Source organism: Canis aureus, chromosome 4 (genome assembly GCF_053574225.1).
Source record: "Canis aureus isolate CA01 chromosome 4, VMU_Caureus_v.1.0, whole genome shotgun sequence".
Lineage (NCBI taxonomy): Eukaryota > Metazoa > Chordata > Mammalia > Carnivora > Canidae > Canis > Canis aureus.
The window spans coordinates 68,469,544-68,491,267 of NC_135614.1; the positions used below are offsets into that span (position 1 = coordinate 68,469,544).

Genomic DNA, 21,724 nt, shown 5'->3' on the forward strand with positions numbered 1-21,724 from the left:
CTCCCCTTCCATCACCCCTAGTTCGTTTCCCAGAGTTAGGAGTCTTTATTTATGACAGAAGTCTCCCTTTCTGTCAAGGTAGCTTTGAACAGAGGGATTAGATATTCACAAACCGAGCGTTCACAACATGGACACATTTACAAATTCGGGGTGACATCCTGCTCCAACATGTAATGCAGGCGCCTTTGGCCGCTCTGGAAATTAGAGAGCGTTAAAATTGAATTCAAATAAAGTATTGCAGAAATCGTACAGGTGAAGCCCAGCTCTGTTGCTAGGCAACCTGACAGCCTCTCGAGTGGGGACCAACTTGCCTCCCACACTTGACCATCTCTCCCCAGTGGTGGGACGCGGAGGCCTCATTGGCTCCCGTCTCCTCGCACTGAACCCCAATTGGTCGGAGGGGCTCTCACTCCGCTCCCGTTGGCTCTCGCCGGCTCTCGCCGCTCTGTGATTGGCAGGCCGGCTCTCGGGCCACCGCACGTCACTCTCTCACCCCACTTCCTCGGGCCTCCAGCTTTGTCCCCGCCCCTTCCCCCGCCCTTCCAGGCACGAGGGAAAGCCCTAGCCGGGGCCCGCCTCCACGTCTCTCCGGATTGGCGGAAGCCGGCCGGGGGGGCGGGCTCTGCCGGGCCGCTCTGCGGGCCGCGATTGGCTGCCGGAAGCGCGGTCCAGCCTCCCCCCGACTCCCGGCGGTGCGGGAGTCGGGTGGGTCGGCGGCTATAAAGCTGGTGGCGGAGGGGAGGCGCCGCGTACTGCCCTTGCGTGGCTCGCTCCCTTCCCGGCAGCCGCCCGGTCACGTCTGGGTGAGTGCCCCGCGACGGGGGGAGCCGGGCTGCCGCGGCGCCGGGCGGGATGAAGGCCGGGCGGGCGGTGTCCTTGACTAGGCCCGAAGGAGCTCCAGCTCCGTCCCGGCGGGGGGGCGGCGGGCAGGGGCGGAGGCGTGGACCTGGCCCTGGATGGGGGCGCGGGGCCGCCCCGCCAGCCGCCCGGGCCCGCAGGCGGGGGCTTTGACGGGGGGCTGGGGAGTCGCGGAGGGAGAAGGCGAAAGGGCGTTGAGGGCGAGGGTTCTAGTGACCTAGTCAGCCGGGGGCCGGGGAGCCGGGGGGCCGGGGCGCGGCCGTGATCGCCTTGAGGGGCGGGGGGCGGGGGGCGCCCCCGGAGCTGGGCTGCCCGGGCGTTCCCCGAGCTTTGGGGTGAGGGTGGACGCCGAGGGATGGAGAAGACCACGCCTGGTTAGATGGAGCCTCGTAGGTTGGCAGGGGGTGTGTCCTCTTGCAGCCACATAGAGTTGCTGGGAAAGGGAAGCGGGCGAGCATGACTTTCTTCCCTAGCTCAGGTGCAGAGAAGCATCAAAACCGGGATTTATTTATTTTTTTTAATATTTATATATTTATTTATTTTTATTGGAGTTCAATTTGCCAACATATAGCATAACACCCAGTGCTCATCCCATCAAGTGCCCCCCTAAAACCGTGATTTAACGAGTACTTGGGCTGCTGACTGCTTCCGTCGGCTTGCTTCGGGTATCACAGGTTCCTGCCTCCCACCTACCTTCCCGCCTCCGAATTTTCTATGCCCCTGTTAAAGGGAAAAAAAAAAAAAAATGGTTTCCTGGGTGTTCTGAAATCCTGTGCCTCCCTCTTGCTAATAGTTTTAGAGCCGGTCTGACCTGCTGTGATGTAGTGGGCAGGTACCCGCAGGGCCTTCACACACGGAGGATTGGGGATTAAGCTAAGTGTATGGTGTCTTCGAAAAAACGTGTCCTTGTGTGACGGATGGTAGAGAAAAGGATTACTCTGAGCTTCCCTGGAGGAGGAATGTGGACAACAGGTAATGAAGGAGGTTATCTCTGCTTGTCATGTTTGCCCTGTGGCCTTGGCCTTAGGCCATCAAAGGCTTCTTTTCACCGCTCACCTCTGCTGCAGCGCTTCCCACAGCTGCTGATGCTCCTGTCAACCTGCCGCAGTTGGATGATGTGTTCTGGCTGTGGCTGAGTGATGTTTGCTCTATCACACTGCTGAATTCTGAAAAACAGTGGCAAGATAAATGACAAAATCACGACAAATGAAGACGCTCATGTAGTTAACAGGTTTTTCCTTCTGAGTTGGAGTTTGGACTTTAGTTGTACAGATTCTGTTAGAAGGGAGATTGAAAGCCCTTAACATGGATCTGTCCAAATGGTTCTTTGCATCTTGAGACCTCTAAGCAGTTTGTGTTCTTTCTTTGATCAAAACTTTATATTTTTAAAATTTCAGTTATTTTTGTAGGGGTAAGGAGGGCAGGGATAGTATATTTTACGGGGAAGGAGAAAGACTCACTTTTCTCGGTGTTTAACCTTTGTAGGTCTCTCCTAAATTTGTAGATTTGCCCTTTTTATCCAATTCTAGTTTAATAGGTAACACCAATTCTTAGGAAGGCGCTGCCAATGGGGAGAAATTACAGGATGTTTTATGTACCATAAAAGGCCACGTCATCTGCTGGCTATTTCAGGGCCTTGCTTTTGATTTTGTTTTCTTAGGTATTCCTCCAGAGTGCTTTTACATCTTGTTTCTCTTAACTGTGGGATGGACTTTAAGACTTTTTGATTGAGATTTTAGATAGCTTTCATGGAAGGAAGTGCAAAACCCTGATAATTGATGTAATGTGTATTTACTCAGTGCTCTAGAATAATTTAAAACCATAAAACAGCTGGGATCCCTGGGTGGCTCAGCGGTTTAGCACCTGCCTTCGGCCCAGGGCGTGATCCTGGAGTCCCAGGATCGAGTCCCACGTCGGGCTCCTTGCATGGAGCCTGCTTCTGCCTCTCTCTCTCTGCCCCTCTATCTCTCTCTGTCTCTCTCTGTGTGTGTGTGTGTCTCATGAATAAATAAGTAAAATCTTTAAAAAAAAAAAAAAAGGCAATGGAACTGAATGAGAGGAGATACAGTTGAGGTTCTGGTTTGAGGAATTTGATGGACTATATATCAGAATCTATATTTAGTTTCATGTAAAGAACTGAGTCTTATAATTTTATTTTATTTTATTTTAAAAGATTTTATTTATTTGAGAGAGACCGCACGAGCACTCACAAGGTGGGGGGAGGCAGAGGAAGAAGTAGACTCCCCACTGAGCAGGGAGCCCCTTGGACCGCTGGATCCCAGGACCCCAGGATCACATCTGCTGAAGGCAGATGCTTAACTGACTGAGCCACCCAGGCACCCTGTTTGACATTTTTATATTTCTCAAGATGATGGTACAGATTCAGAAGGTTGAAAAATATGTTACTCAATCTAATGGAATGGTAGTAGCCCTCAACTCTTAACAATCTATTCATTCTGAGACTTCTTGGTATATGGTGATGCTCACTTACTGTCTGTCAACTGAGTATAATGAAAGCAGTAGAGAAGCTAATTTTTCAAAGGCTTCATCGTTGCAGGTTTTGTGACTGGGGATATGTGCATATGGGAATGTTGGTAAGAGCAACACATGTTCTCTTATTCCATTGGATCACCTACATTTTTTAGTAGAAAGCCAGTTTTCTTAAACACGTTCCGGGCACTGTTTGGTGCTGCAACTCATTTAAAATGTGATAGCAAAAAGAACTTACTGATGAGAGCTGTACAAGTACTTAAATCTAAAAGATTTGTCCTCTAACTATGATAACTCCAAATTCAGCCCCTCAAAAAATGGCAGTTGAATGCCCTTTTCTCCAAGATCTCAAAGACATTTCTTTTTCTTTCTTTTTTTTTTTTTTTTTTTAAGATTTTATTAATTTATTCATGAGAGACCCACAGAGAGGGACAGAGACATAGGGAGCCCGATGCAGGATTCAATCCCAGGACCCCGGGATCACAACTGAGCCAAAGGCTGGTGCTCAACCACTGAGCCACCCAGGAGCCCCTTAGAGAGATTTCAAAAAAGGATCAAAATACAGCCCCCTCTCCCAGGAGACTTCTAGGAATTGAGTATGGATCAAAAGACTGCCCATGACTATTTTTCCAGGGAGTAGAATATGAAGACTTTGTGTGAATGACCTATACCTGCTGTAGAATTGCGGAGCCCTGATGAGAAACTTGAGGAAACCTTCCTGGAAGAGGTAGCTTAGAGTAGGGCCTTGCAATAGAAGTAGAATTTATAAGCAGACCAGGAACTCTGGGGCAGAGGCCGGAATGTCTATTTTTTTAACAGAGAACTAGACCAGAGTGTACAGGCATGGGCAAAGCCTTCACCAGTAGTTTTGCTTGCTTCTTCCCAAGGAGGAAAGGTCTTTCTCATTATAAAGGATGTCCTGTATTTCTCTCCTGTTATAGTGAAAAAGATCAGCAGGTAACCGCTTACTGTTTATCATGTACCTAAATGTGTGCTGGATGAACTTCTTTGACTCTTTGTTTGAATCAAGGCTGAGGAGGGATCCCAAAGAAGGAATTTAGAACTCTGAATAAACCCCAGGAGAAAGAAAGCTTCATTGCATGAACCTAGTTGATGCTAGCAGCCTCCCGCATTCTTCAGTTTTTCTCTTTGCCAAACTAGGTTTGGCAAAAATGCCTATATTGTGGCTCCAGAGGCTCCAAACATGCTGTGTGGTAACCTGCCAGCCGCTTGCCATTCATTAACTGCTTCCTGACCTGTGCTGCCCCCCCCTCCATCATTGCTCTGAAAAGACCTTCTGTTACAAATAGCTGATGACCTGCTGGAGACTTTGGCAGTGCAGTTTCGATCATCTCAGGATCAAGAACCCTCTAGCAGTTGCAGAAGAGAAAGGGAAGCCTAATCCCTTCGTGATGGACTGTTCCTGAAAGTGGCGTTTACAGCCTCCATTTCCTTTCCTCCAGGACTCTCCCGAGAGCTTAGGCATGGCAGTCCTCGTGAATCTTCTTTCTTTTGTTTTTTTCTTTGCTCTAAAGTCCTCCTCTCTTCCCCCTCTTCCCCTCCCCTCCTCCTCTTGTCTCTGCCCCTGCTTGCCCCACCTAAACTCTCCTCAGCTGAAATAATCAAAATTGAAAGAGGGAATATTGGCAGTTCAGGGGAAATTTCCTTGATGGAAATAGCATCAAATGCATATATATAATATGGTTTCAAGAAGAAATATTACTAAGTTACTTAGTCCCAACCTGGAGGGGGAATCATGTTTTCCCCCCACCAGTGAGAACCAGTCCCTGTGGTCTACTTAATTTGCAGGTTACAAAAGCATAGTTGAAGATAATAAAGAACAAAATATAGGTTATTTTCTCAAAGTGTATATATAATTCTTTTTTTTTTTTTTTTTTAATTTATGATAGTCACAGAGAGAGAGAGAGAGAGAGGCAGAGACACAGGCAGAGGGAGAAGCAGGCTCCATGCACCGGGAGCCCGACGTGGGATTCGATCCCAGGTCTCCAGGATCGCGCCCTGGGCCAAAACAAAGGCAGGCGCCAAACCACTGCGCCACCCAGGGATCCCCTGTATATATAATTCTGTAATCAAAGAGGTCTCTTGGAATGTAGAAGTCTTCTCTTTTCCTACAAAGTTCAGGGCTTATTTATTTGCGGGGGGAAGGGTAAACTCAATGTAGTAAAAGGGATGAAATCTAAAGAGCACTCAAATGATCTAATCATGTCAAAGAAATCTTACTAAATTATTTACTAAAAGTAATTCAGACGACTGAATGTAGTCTCTGACTAATCAGGCAAGCACGGATGCTCAATTTGCCAGTAGTTAAATAGCAAAGGTAATTGCGTTTTCATTAAGCACAAGAACTGTTGTTGTCTCAAGTTAACAATCCTTCAGAATAACAACAACAAAAAAAAACAAAAAACAGTCCTTCAGAACAGATAGACTGAGGTGAGTGCGCTGGTGTCACCTTCCCATTTTATCTCCACATAACTTAAATGATGATAAAGCATAATGCTCTTTTCTTTTGATACCACATGCTTATCTTTTTATTACCAGCACAGTTTGGGAAAAATCACTTTTAAAAGGTTGAGGAGGGTAAGGTGGACATGTTGAAGGTCAGGAGCATAAGATCAAATAAATGTAGGTAATTAGGTCTTACTACTAGAAAGATACATGTTTTGTTTGAGAAATACTAAGAACTAGGATAATGATGTATTGATGCTTTATATTATTACAAAGCGTTATCCACATAGTTTATCTTCTCAACCACCTGAGAGGGCAGGTATTAACTCCATTTTATAGATGAACTCAGAGGTACAAATTGCTAAAGCCACAAACTCCTAAGTGTTCTTTTTTTTTTTTTAAGATTTTATTTATTTGAGAGAGAGAACACCAGTGGGGGGAAAGCAAAGGGAGACGCAGAGTCCTCACAAAGTAGGAAGCCCGACACAGGGTTTGATCCCAGGATTATGACCTGAGCCACCCAGGGACCCCTAGAGCAAGCTCTTGAATGGGAGAATCTCAAAGGGGGAAAAAGTTTTATGAGCTTTACCATATTTCTAGCAAAGTCAAAATCAGTTCTATGTAGTAATATAATTGGACAAAGAAATGTTTATTTTAACTCTGAATTGGATTCATTATTTGAATTTCTGTGGTGATTTATGACTTTAAAAGAAGTTCTTATTTGAAATTCCTAGTGCCTGGAGGAGGAAACAGAGGGACAGACCTGGAGACTGCAGTTCTTTATTCCTCACACAGGTATGGCATCCTAGCATGCTGCTGAAGGAAAGCCTTCCTCTCTAAATGAAAGGGGGAAATTGAATTTTTATCCCAGGGCAAATAACCACTCGTGTGACCCACACATTCTTAAAATCTATTATGGAGTTACTTTATCTTTAAATATTAATTAATGGTGTAGTGCTTTGGGAGACTGTCCAACTTTGTGATTATTAGACTACTGTTTTAAATCTAGAAACTAATTTTTTTTACCCTTTCTAAAGAGAAAATTTACATACTTTATTATAAATACAGAATCCCATTATCTGGCTTAGATTTTTTTTTTTTTTAATTGTGGATACAATGCTCTGAAAAATGCTTTTTATCAGCAAAAAGTTAAAAATATATGCAGATAATTTCTTAAGCTGTCAGGTTTTTAGACTATATTTTATTTAGAAATGTTTCTGTCTGTGATTATTTAGAATAGTGAATTAACTAGAATACCCTATTGTGTATGGAGTTAACACCATAATGTGAACATCTCAGATCTTTAGCTGGCCTTTTTCTTTTTCTTACTGTATCTGGTCTATTTCAGAGAGCATTTGAGAGGACAGCATAAGAGCATACCTTAATAGGATAGTTAAAAGTAAAGATTACAGATCAGAAACTGTATCAAATTTTTTGTTATTTGAAATGCTATAGAAACAGTTATTTCCCTGTATTAATTTTCCATTCTTTTCATGCTTAATCTTATGCCTCCTTAATTTCAATCAAAAGCTAAATATTTCAAATGGGACAGCTTTTTATCAGGAGTATAGGGAGAACATATTGGCTATCAAAACCCCTCAGAGAATGAGCAATAAAGACTGAGTCAGATAATGTAGAAATTTCTTCCACACCACGATCAGAGTCAGGATTCACTTTGAACGTGATGTGGGTGGGTTAGTTAAGCTACATTCCCCCGCCCCAAGTGAAACAAGGGACTTATTTTTAACCTCTTGGAGTTTAAGAATAATAGTTACACCTTATTTCTTAAGTGCAATAATACAAGAACTGATCAGAGCTAGTCAGATTATGGTAAATAGAGATTAATTCTGGAATCAAAGCCCTGCATTGTGGCTTTTAATAAACTGGCTTATACTTTCAGAAGATTGTATATACTTGTCCATTTTATTTCTAAAAGCATTGCAAGTTACTGGTCCAAGCAGGGAAAATCACACTATCCTCAGTGTGTTTAGAGCAGTTTGAAGAGTAGAGAGGATCCAGGGTGGTAACCTTGTGGGAAAGGCTGGGAAGGTGGGTAATCCTACTGCCTCTGGTTTGGCAGTTTAGAGGGTAGCATATAGGAGGGGTTCCTCTTAAAAGATACGGACTGGTTCTCTAGTTGTAGAGCTCTTTTCTATTGATTATGCAGAGGACTTAATCGTAGTTTATTCTAAACTTAGAATCTGCCTAGTGATATTTGAGTCCCTTTATGTCTTTATTTCAACTTCAGTGTAGCGCAGTTTAGATGAGCATAAACTGAGAGGTTGTCGTGGAAGAGAGGAAAGAGTAGAGTAAAGAGGCGCTTCTCTGTTCACTTAGCTGATGTGATAGTAAGCATGTGAAGCTGTGAAACAGTTGAGGCTGGAAATCTGGGAGCCATCCTAAACACTTCCTTCTTTTCCTAACTTCTAGCCAATCACAATTTCTGCCACTTGGCTTCCCTATTTTTTGAAGCTGCTCCCTCACCCCTCATGTAATAATTGCTCTAGTACATAACCTGTCTTAACTGGACTTCCATATCTGCTCCCTAATCCAAATCCATTCTCTGGGTGGCACTAGTGATTATGCCAAAACGGTGACTCGCAAGCTTTTTTGACTATGACCTTCAGTAAGAAATATACTTTATATTGCAACCTAGGATATGTGTGAATGAATGAAACAGAATTTTCGTGGAAAAATTCTTTAATTACTGTGTGCCATGCAATCTGATTATTTTCTGTCCTTTTCTACTACATTTTAAAATACATTGTTTGCCATCCACCAAATTGATTCCAGAGTTGGAGAAACATTGATCTGGACATGAATATGACCAAGTTATTCCTGTCTAAAATGGTTTGATGGCTCCTTATTGTCTTCATTATGAAATTGAAGCTCCCTAACATCAGCATACCGGAACCATTATGTCCTGACCCTGATCCAGTTCTCCTGACGTACTGCTTGCGTGATCTATTCACTGATCCTCACATTTCACTTCAGTAAATTAGCAAAACTTTTTGTAGCTCTTTGTACTGTGCCTTTTTGTGTATTGTCCACCCTGTTGAAAATCTCCTACCACCATTTGCTTCAGCAGAGCTTTACTGATTACTCCTTAATCATTCTGAAGACTCAAGTCAGCACCAGTAACCAAGAAGCCTCCCTTCCTACTCTTTCCCTGGCCTCCAGGCTGAATTAAGTAGTTCTTGGAACATAATGTGATTGTTATTTCACTTGTTTATTATTAGTTGTTTATATCTTATGCATAAAAATGGTGACTAGTTGAAAGGGCAAGGATTATCTCTTATGAAACTTATCCCACATGTTTGGCGTGTAACATGTTGTCATTGTTTGAATGAATGAAAAAACATAAATAAGATTTGTATATTTGGAAGGAAGATTCAGTGGTATCCTTTAAGATCTTTAACTTAGATTTTGTGATTATATTTCTAGGTGCTTATTTTTTAGGTTTTAATATACTTGATGACTTATAGGCTAAGGGTGGATTACATGATTTAAGGATAACTTCTCTGCTTTCAATGTTCTTTCAAGGCTTCAGTAATTAACAACTGACCAAGGCAATAGTCTCTAATTTCATACCGATACTATACTAGAGTTTTCAGAGTGGCAGAGGACAAATGACATAAATATGGGATTTTACTTCATTTTTAGGAGTCGAAGTAGTAGTGAGTTGGTGAAAGGGTAGGACTCAGGTAGCTCTCATAAGCTAAGACGTTTAGGTCAATGAAGACCTGAAATCCTGTCACTTAAGTAGCACCTTCCAATTATGTGATGCCTAAAAAGGAAATTAAGTTGTAGAAGTTTAAAAGGGAGGAAAATTCTGTCTCTAAAACTAATAGGCTATGCCATTCTTCAAAGCCTGATAACTGTATTTTCTGACTCCTATGCCAACTGGGTTCTGGGTGGACTGCCCATCTCACTAAAGTGAGATTAGAAGTTAGGAAGAAGAGACCTGCTTGTTTTTGTCAGCAGGAAGGAGCGGGGAGGCGGGAGGTGGGGGGGAAGATGTGTAGACCCTAGTTCAGCAGCAGAAGTGCTCCAGCAGCTTTAGTTAGGAGTATGAGCTTTTGGGATCTGAATAGCCACCTTCTCCCTTTGCTCCTCTAGCTCTGCCAACAAGTTTGTAACCATTTCCCTGTATTAAATTCTCCCCTATTTGAAATACTTAGAATAACTTTTCCTGATTAATACAGTCTCTAAACAAATTGAGGAGGTTCTGATAAGTTATGTGACTTGCTCATACACACATATCAATGGTCTTAAGTGGCTAGCACATTTAACTTACTGTTGGTAAATCTAGATACTACTGAAAGTATTTACAGTGTGGCAACAGTCTTTGTAGTGCCCTTTTTAAGATAGAAGAGTTGGTTTTAAGAGGTGTTCTCTAGCTGCCACACAAATAATATGTGGATTACCAGTTTTCAAATTTGAGTCAGTTTGGGTTTATCTCCTGATTTAGAAGCTAAGTGATTTTTTGTTATTCTGTGGTCATTTATTGCCCATATTTTAGCTGTAGAAAGCATGGGATATTGGCATATGACCCTCTTATGGGTCCTGGAACTTATTTTTGCGTAAAATTTTAATCATTGGGTTCTGGGCAGAGGAGAGGGGCTCTTTACAGTATCAGGGGCCTGGTGTAGATGGACTTTGTAGACTTCCATAGTGTGCCTTTTCTACTTGCTGAGATTGTTTAGATCAATGAAGAATATATCCATGATGAATGACTGGCTGACTTATTTAAACTTTCTTGGGTGGCCGGGAATAGATCAGGTACTTGAATTCTGATTGGTGGACCATATTACTAAATGGTCATTGTATTCTTATATCTTATAGCTCTTTATAGTAGAAGACTCTTATATTTACCTTTAAGTATCATGTCTTAATCTAAAGAGGTCTAGGTGGCTTTGTTTGTTTGTTTTAAAGATTTTATTTTTAAGTAATCTCCACCCAACCTGGGGCTTGAACTCACAACCCTGAGATCAAGGGTCACATGCTCCACCGACTGATACAGCCAGGTGCCCCTGAAGAGGTCTGGTTTTAAATAAAGTGCAAATCTTTCTAAGACAATAATTATAAATAATAGTGTTCCATTCATACTATAATTGCTACCTCCACATATTAAAATTGCCCCAATATAATTAATGGTATTGTAATGGCATTATATGGTGACAGACGCTGGCTACGCTTATGGCGAGCATAGCATAATGCATGGAGTTGTCAAATAACTCTGTTGTATATCTGAAACAAATGTAACATTGTGTGTCAACGATACTTCAGTTAAAAAAATAATAATAATAAAATTGCCCTGGATGAAGTATACTAAACTTAGAAACTAACATTTCAGGTGATAGTTGAACTCCTAATGTTGATTTCTTAAGTTTGAACTTGACAGTCTGGAATTTATAACCTAGAATGATGTTTTCTTCTGTTTTTCTTTCTAAAGCTCTTTCACCATGCCTGGGTCACTTCCTTTGAATGCAGAAGCCTGCTGGCCAAAAGATGTGGGAATTGTTGCCCTTGAGATCTATTTTCCTTCTCAATATGTTGATCAAGCAGAGTTGGAAAAATATGATGGTGTAGATGCTGGAAAGTATACTATTGGCTTGGGCCAGGCCAAGATGGGCTTCTGCACGGATAGAGAAGATATCAACTCTCTTTGCCTGACTGTGGTTCAGAACCTTATGGAGAGACATAGCCTTTCGTATGATTGCATTGGGCGTTTAGAAGTTGGAACAGAGACAATCATTGACAAATCAAAATCCGTGAAGACTAATTTGATGCAGCTCTTTGAGGAGTCTGGGAACACAGATATAGAAGGAATAGATACAACTAATGCATGCTATGGAGGCACAGCCGCTGTCTTCAATGCTGTTAATTGGATTGAGTCCAGCTCCTGGGATGGTATGTTACGTTATTCCAAAGAAACTCTCCTTGAGGATGCGCAGGCCCACATGACCTTTTAATTAATGCCATATGTGAATTTACCAGTTATGCTTGTTTGAATATGGTCAGAAATGTACCTCTTTCAACTTACCTGAATTATAAACTGGTTCTCTTTAACATGTAGGACAGAATTATAAAGATTTACATTTTTTTTCTCCTTTGCCAAAGATGGGAAAGCATATTTTAGAAAAACAGAAGACTTCAGTGTATATGTATGATACTTTTAGTGGTGATCACCTTCTTGCATATTAACAAAAATCTTTTTCAGGACGGTATGCCCTGGTAGTTGCGGGAGATATTGCTGTATATGCCACAGGAAATGCTAGACCTACAGGTGGAGTGGGAGCTGTTGCTCTGCTAATTGGGCCAAATGCGCCTTTAATTTTTGACCGAGGTGAGTGTTTGGGGGAGCGGATTTCTTTTTTTTATTAAAACAAAGTATGCCAAGAAAGTTGAAAGTACAAATAGAAACTAGTACTGAGTATTCATTAAATGCAGTTACTACCTGCTAAATATGCATGTTAGCATATTTAGTCTTTATAACAATTTTATGAGGTAAGTAATGTCATTCTCATTTTACAGAGAAAATGGGTATAAGTAAGAACAGAGGAGTAACTTGCCCACTGTCACTCATTAGTGACAAGTTTCATTTGTTTTCAGTTCAGTAGAGCAATTGTGATCTTCCAGTTAGAGGTAGGAAACTTGTATAAAATGTTGTGTATCAAAGGAGTCTGAGGCCTGTCCATGGATACTGTAATGTTTCTTTTCAGTTATGTGTTGGTTCCACCTTGTGATTTCCATACTGCAAGTGGCAAGAGTTGATTAGATGCTTTAGGAACAAGGCAATCTGCTGACTAACATACAAACATCAGGTTGCAGATATACATGTCCTCTTCCTTTCTTGTTCTCATAGGACTTCGTGGGACACATATGCAGCATGCCTATGACTTTTACAAGCCTGACATGCTTTCGGAATATCCTATAGTAGATGGCAAACTCTCCATACAGTGCTACCTCAGTGCACTAGACCGCTGCTACTCTGTCTACCGCAAAAAGATCCGAGCCCAGTGGCAGAAAGGTGCGTTTCATCCATTTCCCTTGGTTTTGACGTCCGTTGAGGGCAGTGTAATGTGCTGAGTGTCTTCAGTGAGACACTGCCTTGTGGGCATCCCTCATTAGTGTCCTTGAACCATTCCTTCCACCAGATAGCATTTCCCCACAGATTCTGGGAATGTGTAATTTAGGGAAACAGGGAAGCTTTGAAAATGAGGTGTATCTGTGCAGAAATGCTTAGGCTTACCCCCAGTAAAAAAAATCAACACTGAGGCAAAGAAAGTAACCTGAATTTTGTTCATCTTTTGGGAGAGGTGTTTTTACAAGGCTTTAGTTTGCAACTGTGATCCAGAGCAAACTCTAATGAAAATAAATTACCGATGTTGACCCCCATCCCCCTACAGCCTGTTTGCATTTGACCTATGAATTCATCCTTGCTTTTGCAGTATCCTCATTAATCTCTGTCTTTAACCCTGAAAATGTTCTTGAGATACTCAAAAAGACAATGTTTGAATTAATGCCATTAAAACACACAGTATCATATAAATTAGGCTTTTTCATAGATCTGCATTCTATAGGCTGTAAGAGAGGTTTAAAAAAAAAAGTATTGAATGACACAGTAGGATTGAGTAGTCCTAGAGAAGAAGCATTCTTGCAGTGTGTAAAATGTCATACTTTTGATGGTATTTAACAGGACAGTGATTTTCTAACTTTCTGGGACCCACAGTGAGTAGTACACTCTACACTCTCTGTATGTGCTAAACTCACACAAAAATATCATGAAATTACTTACCATGCCACAGGTTACACAGCTATTTTCTACTCTATTCTATTTCATTAAAAAATACCGTAAGGTTAAAAAAAAAAAAAAACAAAAAACAGGCCCAACCCACTAAATTAATTACAGACTCTTAAGCTCTGAGGTTTGAAAACAGTGATGTAGTGATGGGTAGTGTTCTGTCTCTGGGTGTCTTTTTGATATGCATTTTAAGCCATAGAGATAATTTCATTATACAGTTTATTTTTGGTTGCTGTTTAAAGATAGAAGAACATCTTAGCCTTGTTCTAAAATCATACTTCAAAAGTTAGTGTTTTAAAGTGAATTTCATAATTTCTTTGGATTTCTCTTGCAGAGGGAAATGATAAAGATTTTACCTTGAATGATTTTGGTTTCATGATCTTCCACTCGCCCTACTGTAAGCTGGTTCAGAAGTCTCTAGCTCGGATGTTGCTGAATGACTTCCTTAATGACCAGAACAGAGATAAAAATAGTATATATAGTGGCCTGGAAGCCTTTGGGTAAGAGAAGTTTGTTAGGATTTTTTTTCTTCTTTGTGTATTTTTTTTTTTTTAATTTTTATTTATTTATGATAGTCACAGAGAGAGAGAGAGAGAGGTAGAGACACAGGCAGAGGGAGAAGCAGGCTCCATGCACCGGGAGCCCGATGTGGGATTCGATCGCGGGTCTCCAGGATCGCACCCTGGGCCAAAGGCAGGCGCTAAACCGCTGCGCCACCCAGGGATCCCTATAGACATGAACATTTTAAAGTTAACTGGATCTTAAAAGTCATCTAGTCTAAAGTAGAAGAAACTGAGTCCCAGAGAACTGGTAGTTTATCTACATGAATTCTTTAGTCATTTCTACTCCTATTTTCTGATTTCCTCCTTTTAGTTCTGTTCCCTCTGTCACCATGATAATAGAGCCCCATGGGGCCTATATTTACTACTCCAGCCTCTGAAATCTCCTCTCCAGCGCCTGTGTCCCATCCCATGCTGTGCGCCGCCACTACTGAAGTCTGCTTTCATGCTCCTTCCACATTTCCCCACTTAAAGTTCCCTGCCGTGCCTGTTAAGGTCACCCTGTCCCTTCTACATCTAATAAATTCTACTCAACTTTTAAGACTCAGCTTCTGCAATATCCTGACTTTGCTAACTAAATAGGCATTATGATGGACTTGAAATAGTATAGTGTATTCTGTTTGGTGACAATAGAGTTTTAGGGAATTTATTAACCCATTAGAATTAAGTTGTCTTAACTTGGTTATACAAAGATTTGACAAAAAGGACCTAATGTGTACAACTGTTACATCTTCCACGTCAATTAACCTGTTACTACTTGGCTTTTAATAAATAGGGAAACCAAATCATACAGGCAGATTAGAATATTAGTTACATTGGCTACTATAATAAAAATGTAGTCTTTGAACATTGTAAGATGGCCTTTTTTCTAAATGTTTCAGGGATGTTAAATTAGAAGATACCTACTTTGATAGAGATGTGGAAAAGGCATTTATGAAGGCTAGTGCTGAACTCTTTAATCAGAAAACAAAGGCATCTTTGCTTGTGTCAAATCAAAATGGAAATATGTACACATCGTCTGTTTATGGCTCCCTCGCTTCTGTTCTAGCACAGTAAGTACATATTTCAGCTGCCTATCTCCTCTTATTTGGGGATGTTAGATTTTGAAGACCAACGTTGGGGTCAGGCATGTTGGTGGCAGATCACAGGATGACATCCAGATTCTTGAGGCTACTGTCCATTGATTTAAGGATAAATGGGATGAAGCTACTCCTGAGTACTTCATTTCATGCTGGCTTCCCTGGCTGCTGTTCTCATGATCTTATTCTTGACCTACAGTTGAACCATAAACCCCTAGTTGACAAAGTAACTTATTTTATGGCATAATGACTTTCATAAGCCCCATCATTACCAAAAAGATAAAGACTCTTGGTTTTGGTCTGTTATAGAGCTTTAGGTCCACTTCCTAAGGCCACCGGATGAATTTTTGCTCTTAACTTCTGTCTTCCCACACATTGTAGTTTTGGATCAGTGAGACTTTTAATTTTTATTTATTTACTTATAAAGGCTTTTTTTTTTTTTTTTTTTTTTTTTTTTTTTTGAGAGAGAGAGAGAGAGAGCACAAGCTGGAGGAGGGGCGGACCCCCCACAGAGCAGGGAGCCCCATGCCACACTTGATCCCAGGACCCCGGGATCATGACCTGAGCCTAAGGCAGATAGATGCCTAACCAGCTGAGCCGCCCAGGCGCCCCTCAGTGAGACTTTTTTTTTTTTTTTTTAAGATTTTACTTATTCATTCATAGAGACAGAGAGAGAGAGAAAGGGGCAGAGGCACAGGTAGAGGGAGAAGCAGGCTCCATGCAGGGAGCCTGACATGGGACTCGATCCAGGGTCCCCAGGATCACACCCCAGGCTGCAGGCGGCGCTAAACCGCTGCACCACCGGGGCTCCCCCCCTTTTTTTTTTTTTAAAGATTTTATTTAGTCATTCATAGAGACAGAGAGAGAGAGAGAAAGAGAAAGGGCAGAGAGAGAGAGAAAGGATCAGTGAGACTTTTTAATAACTTTTCTTCCCCCTACACAGGTACTCCCCTCAGCAGCTGGCAGGAAAGAGGATTGGTGTGTTCTCTTACGGTTCTGGTTTGGCTGCCACCCTGTACTCCCTTAGAGTTACACAAGATGCCACACCAGGTAAACGCAGCTCTTCTAACAAGAACATGTTGTGACCTACTGTGCTAAGGTTGATTGAGCAGACTCCTCAAGCAAGCACTTGAATCTGCCCCATAGACCATTACATTTGTATCTTCATTTCTTTCAACGTAGCCAGATTTTTACTCTCTAAGAATCCACTTTAACTGGGTAAATGGCAGGATTATCTGCGTTGGGAGAGCTTCCCTTTTTTCCAAGTCAGAAAAAATATATAATGAGCTGAAAAAATCTTTTTATGGCACAATGTCTGATTTTTCTGTCTCCAGCAAGTAACTTTATTTTATTCTCATTTGTAAAGTGTTTATAACCAGGGGAGGTGCAGTCGGGAGGGTAAGGGAAGCAGATCTGTCTAATGCAGGCAGCTGTGGAGCCTGATCATATGAATGAGTAATACCAAGTCTTTTCTTGTGGTTTCGTTTCATACAACATACCTAATTTTTATAGGTTTATGGTCTTGTCTTATATTCTTGAACAGGAAGGAGCAAAAACATGGAGAAAAACTGATGGAAGACTTGACATTAATCTAAAACTGTGTCAGGTTGACTATGGACAATAAGTTATTTGTAGTTTAACATCCCATCTATTTCCTGATTTGTCTCTTGGCTGATACTGAACAAATGTCTAGTCAGAGACCATAGGGAGCTATGCCAAACAGATACCATTTTCTCTTCCACCTAAGTAGTATCTGGTACTTCAAGAAATGGAAAGCTTTTTTTCTTTTTGGCAGCATTTTCAAGTTTTGGGATGTGCTACTTTTGCCTTTTTTTTTTTTTTTTTCCAATAGAGATTGTGGGGGGCTATGAGGAGTGACAGAGAGAGAGGGAGAGAGAATCCTAAGCAGGATCCACACACAGTGCAGAGCCTGATGTGGAGCTCGAACCCACAACCTTGAGATCATAACCTGAGCATAAGTCAGGAGTCAGACACTTAACTGACTGCGCCACCCAGTCAGTTAAGAGAATATAAAAATATTCTCTTTTGGGACGTCTGGGTGGCTCAGCGGTTGAGCACCTGCCTTTGGCCCATGACATGATGGTGGAGTCCCGGGATCACCGGGATCAAGTCCCACGTCGGGCTCCCTACATGCAGCCTGCTTCTCCCTCTGCCTGTGTCTCTGCCTGCCCCGCCCCTTGTCTCTCATAAGTAAATAAATCTTTAAAAAAAATTCTCTTTTAATATTGGGATTTACTGTTTTAGGGTCTGCTCTTGATAAAATAACAGCAAGTTTATGTGACCTCAAATCAAGACTTGACTCAAGAACTTGTGTGGCACCAGATGTCTTTGCTGAAAACATGAAGCTCAGAGAGGACACTCATCACTTGGGTAAAAATATTAAGTTGTGTTTAAACATAGAGGTATACACCCAAAGCCTACTGGAGAAGGCTCTAATAACCTGAAACATGTTACATATAAGATAAGGGTGTCTAGGCTTTATTCTGTACTAATGTGTTATCAGTGAAAATTGTGGGGAAATAGGCAACTTTTCTCTAGTTTTATTACCAAGTGACTTATGTATCCTAACTAATGTTTCATGTTCTCTGCTTTTCCTTTAGTCAACTATATTCCTCAGAGTTCAGTAGATTCCCTCTTCGAAGGGACCTGGTACCTCGTCAGAGTGGATGAGAAGCACAGGAGGACCTATGCCCGGCGCCCCTCCCCCAGTGAGGATACTCTGGGTGAAGGAGTAGGACTCGTACATTCAAGTGCAGCCACTGAGGTAGGTGAAGCTCCTCGTGTTTTGCTTGGCCTTGGACAGTCTGAGAAGTCTCCATCCTCAGATCTCAGGGCTTCAGGACCTGAGACTGAGCAGCTTAAAGGAATGTTGATAAAGAATGAGCTTTGCATTTATAATTATTAACATTTTTAAAACACGCAGTAAAGACTAGGTTTTGTTAATAATACCAATATTGAAAGGAAGACTGATGTAGAGAGAAGGCCCATTTGTGGTCATGTCTAGGTGAGAGCGGAGTTTGGAGCCCTTCTCATCTTAGGCCATTGTCAAATCTCTCTGCAGATTATCAAGAAGTAACACTAATAGCAAGGATTTGAATTCCTATTATATGCTAGGGATTTTATTTACATTTTCTAATTTAATCCTTAAAAAATCCATCTTGAGGTAAATGGTATTATTCCCATTTTAGAGACGAAGCTGCGAAAAGTTAAATGACTTGCCAAGGATCATGGCCCCAATTTGAACTGAGAACTTTATATATAACCCTGAAGTTGTTTCTTTTATCTGTTCAGCACCAATGTGAAGGTTGCATAGTCTTTCTTCTTGTTATTACACCGATGAAGTAGCTAGTCGGGCCACCTGAGTCAGAGTTGGGAATGCAAGAGTAACAAGTAGAATGCTGTGTGTGGTGGGTCTCTGTGGCCTCCTTCTCTTCCTTGTTCTAGGAATATTTGTCTAATAACTTCACCATAAAGTAAAGAATGGCTGTTTAGTTCCACAAAAAGTTCTATAGAATATATATGTTTAGCATAAACCTCTCCAAAGTTGTCCCTTCTCAGTTTTTTTCTTACTAGAATTTAACACAATGACTTTTTAAAAAACAAAAAAACTGCTATGAGAGTTGACAAGTTTTTTTTCCTTTGATTTTAGCATATCCCAAGTCCTGCTAAGAAAGTGCCAAGACTCCCTGCCACAGCAGCAGAAGCCGAAGCAGCTGTCATTAGTAACGGGGAGCATTAAGATACTTCTGTGAGGTGGAAAACTTCTGTGCGGGTTGGGGTGGGGGGTCTGTATAGGAACAGTTCTGGGAATGGGATGTCTGGGGACAGTTTTAAAGGATTACATGTTGTGTAACTTTTTATGTGACTGACATGAAGCCTGGAAAACTATCGTGTTCTTGGGAGAGTTCTTTGCTCAATTTGCTCACACGCTTCCTGTTGTGGTCCAGCCAGTGCTTAATGTACGGGAATGATGTTTAAGGGCTCTGTAAACTTCATACCTCTCTGGCCATTCGTATGCATGAAGCTTAGTTTTTGAATGTGGTATCATGAATTGTGTGCTTCAGGCGAAGAAAGCAGAGGTACTAGTCTCCAATTTTAATTTTTTTAAACATGTAAGACTTTTGTACTTTGAACCAACAAGCTTAGTGAAAGTATCTGGTTTTTGAAAAAAAAAAAAAAGTTTCTAGTTTATGGAATGTAGTCTTAAAATGTGATATGCACAAACCTTGTTTAAAAATGGCAAGACAAATATACTCTTTTTCTATAATTTATAAATCCTAAAGAGGGAGAAGAGTTGGGATGGTAACACTGGTTCTGGAAACTGGAATGTTGCTTTAAATCCAGTCCAGCAGTGACGAGTTATTGTAATGACCTCTGAACAGAGAGATGCTAGCATTGAGCAGACGTCTGGTATAGACCGTGTGGTACACTGGGAAACTATGGACATAGCTCTGGGTCAGCTTTGGAATCCTTGGTTCAAGGTGGAGATGGTAGTGAAGCGGTGTATGAGGAAGTTGTTGCAATCCTTCTTTGCGCCTTATTTTAAAGAATAAATAAAAATTTTTTCTGGCTGCCTTTTAAAATTTTAAAACAAAATAGAAGGATGGGGCACAGGGCATTGTTAGGTTACCTGTGATGCTTCAGTGTTATAAATTCAACTTACAGACTGACAGCCTAAATTCACGGTATAAGTGTTATTTTCCTTTCTTTTCCCTTTTTCTGGTATCTTTTCAATGAAAATAAATAAAAGGACAACCCAAGTTTTATATAGTATGAACGGCCAAAAAAAGTATTCCATTTCAAGGTCTGGGAGTAGGATTTATAAAGCATTTTTTCAGACTTTCACTTAAAAAAATACTATCACATGAAATGAATAAGAAGACTGGTTAGACAGTTTTGTAGATCTTTTTGGTGCTGAACTATGACATGAGCCTTATAGACTGTAAAATAGAGATAGTTGGAACTAATGTACAGAACTAAATTTTTTAAACTTTATTTGCTGTTAAATTCTGTGAAGTTTCAGTTATCTAAAATAAACTTACACAAACATGAACTGTAATGTTTCAAATTGCAAGGTAATATGTAATGTAGTGTTTGTAAAATACTCTTGTCTAATATTAACTAGTGGTATTTTGATTTGTACAGTCCATTTGTTAAAATGACTTCATTTTAACATCCACTGATGTAGATTAATAATGTAAGTTCACATTTAAAGATTAATGGGAAAATGGTGCATGTAATACTTTCACAAGTATTGGGAGTTTGGTATGTTTTGAAAAGAGTAATTTAACTTTTGGGTGTCAGGAAATGGGTTTTTCTCAAAGTCCATTGCCGGCAATGGGCAAGCCTCGTAATATTGGCACAGAGCATTAACTGTACACCTTATTAACAGGGAGGTGAATAACTTTGAATAAAGTTTTAGAGAAATATTTCAGATATGTGTGTATTCTTTTTCCCTCTTGAACTAACAGTTTAGGCAAAAATCAGCTAATGTGCTATTTCAAAGTATGGGTATTTGTTTCATTTCAGTTCATTCATTCACTAATTTATTCGTTCATCATTCAACAGACATTTGAAAACCTGATATAAGCAAGGCACTCTGAATTAAAGAGTTACCAAGACGGCAGCCCGGGTGGCTCAGCAGTTTAGCGCCGCCTTCAGTCCAGGGTGTGATCCTGGAGACCCAGGATCGAGTCCCACGTCGGGTTCCCTGCATGGAGCCTGCTTCTCCCTCTGCCTACGTCTCTGCCTCTCTCTCTGTGTGTCTCTATGAATAAGTAAATAAAATCTTAATTAAAAAAAAAAAAACAAGATATATGGTCTTGCCTTCAAGGAGCTATTTATCTAACATAGAAGAATTTGTACTGATAATACGTTATCCTTAAACTGGAGACAAAGACATTAACTCCCAAGTGGGTAGTAAATATGTATAAACTTTGCCATAAGTATTTATGAAGAAAATTACTATATTTTCCTTAAAATAACCTAAGATTAAGGGTTGCAATTAAAGATTAAAAGCAGGGATGACCTGGGTGGCGCAGCGGTTTGGCGCCTGCCTTTGGCCCAGGGCGCGATCCTGGAGACCCGGGATCGAATCCCACGTCGGGCTCCCGGTGCATGGAGCCTGCTTCTCCCTCTGCCTGTGTCTCTGCCTCTCTCTCTCTCTCTCTCTCTGACTATCATAAATAAATAAAAATTTAAAAAAATAAAAAAATAAAAAATAAAAGCAGGGATGCTTGGATGGCTCAGCGGTTAAGTATCTGCCTTTGGCTCACGGCGTGATCCTGGGGGTCCTAGGATCGAATCCCACGTCGGGCTCCCGGTGCATGGAGCCTGCTTCTCCCTCTGCCTGTGTCTCTGCCTCTCTCTCTCTCTGTGACTATCATAAATAAATAAAAATTTAAAAAAAAAAAATAATAATTTTTTTTGTATATTTTTTTTAT

General features: G+C 41.1%; 1 protein-coding gene across 4 annotated transcripts; it reads left to right on the plus strand.

Annotated features, from left to right (window-relative positions):
• Nucleotides 1-647: 647 nt before the first annotated feature.
• Nucleotides 648-21,092, plus strand: HMGCS1 (3-hydroxy-3-methylglutaryl-CoA synthase 1). Of its 4 annotated transcripts, XM_077896053.1 has the most exons (13): nucleotides 686-803; nucleotides 1,652-1,830; nucleotides 6,549-6,609; nucleotides 11,270-11,727; nucleotides 12,038-12,163; nucleotides 12,683-12,847; nucleotides 13,956-14,121; nucleotides 15,063-15,233; nucleotides 16,204-16,310; nucleotides 17,526-17,651; nucleotides 17,882-18,045; nucleotides 18,931-19,034; nucleotides 20,850-21,092. In XM_077896053.1, exons 2-12 carry the CDS (start codon nucleotides 1,776-1,778, stop codon nucleotides 19,018-19,020), a joined length of 1,689 nt encoding a protein of 562 aa, XP_077752179.1. In that variant the 5' UTR covers nucleotides 686-803; nucleotides 1,652-1,775; the 3' UTR covers nucleotides 19,021-19,034; nucleotides 20,850-21,092. The 4 variants fall into 4 exon arrangements, with proteins under 4 accessions (XP_077752180.1, XP_077752181.1, XP_077752179.1 ...); XM_077896052.1 differs by lacking the exon at nucleotides 20,850-21,092 and having other exon boundaries at nucleotides 688-803; nucleotides 18,931-20,715; XM_077896055.1 differs by lacking the exons at nucleotides 1,652-1,830; nucleotides 20,850-21,092 and having other exon boundaries at nucleotides 649-803; nucleotides 18,931-20,715.
• The last annotated feature ends 632 nt before the right edge of the window (nucleotides 21,093-21,724 follow it).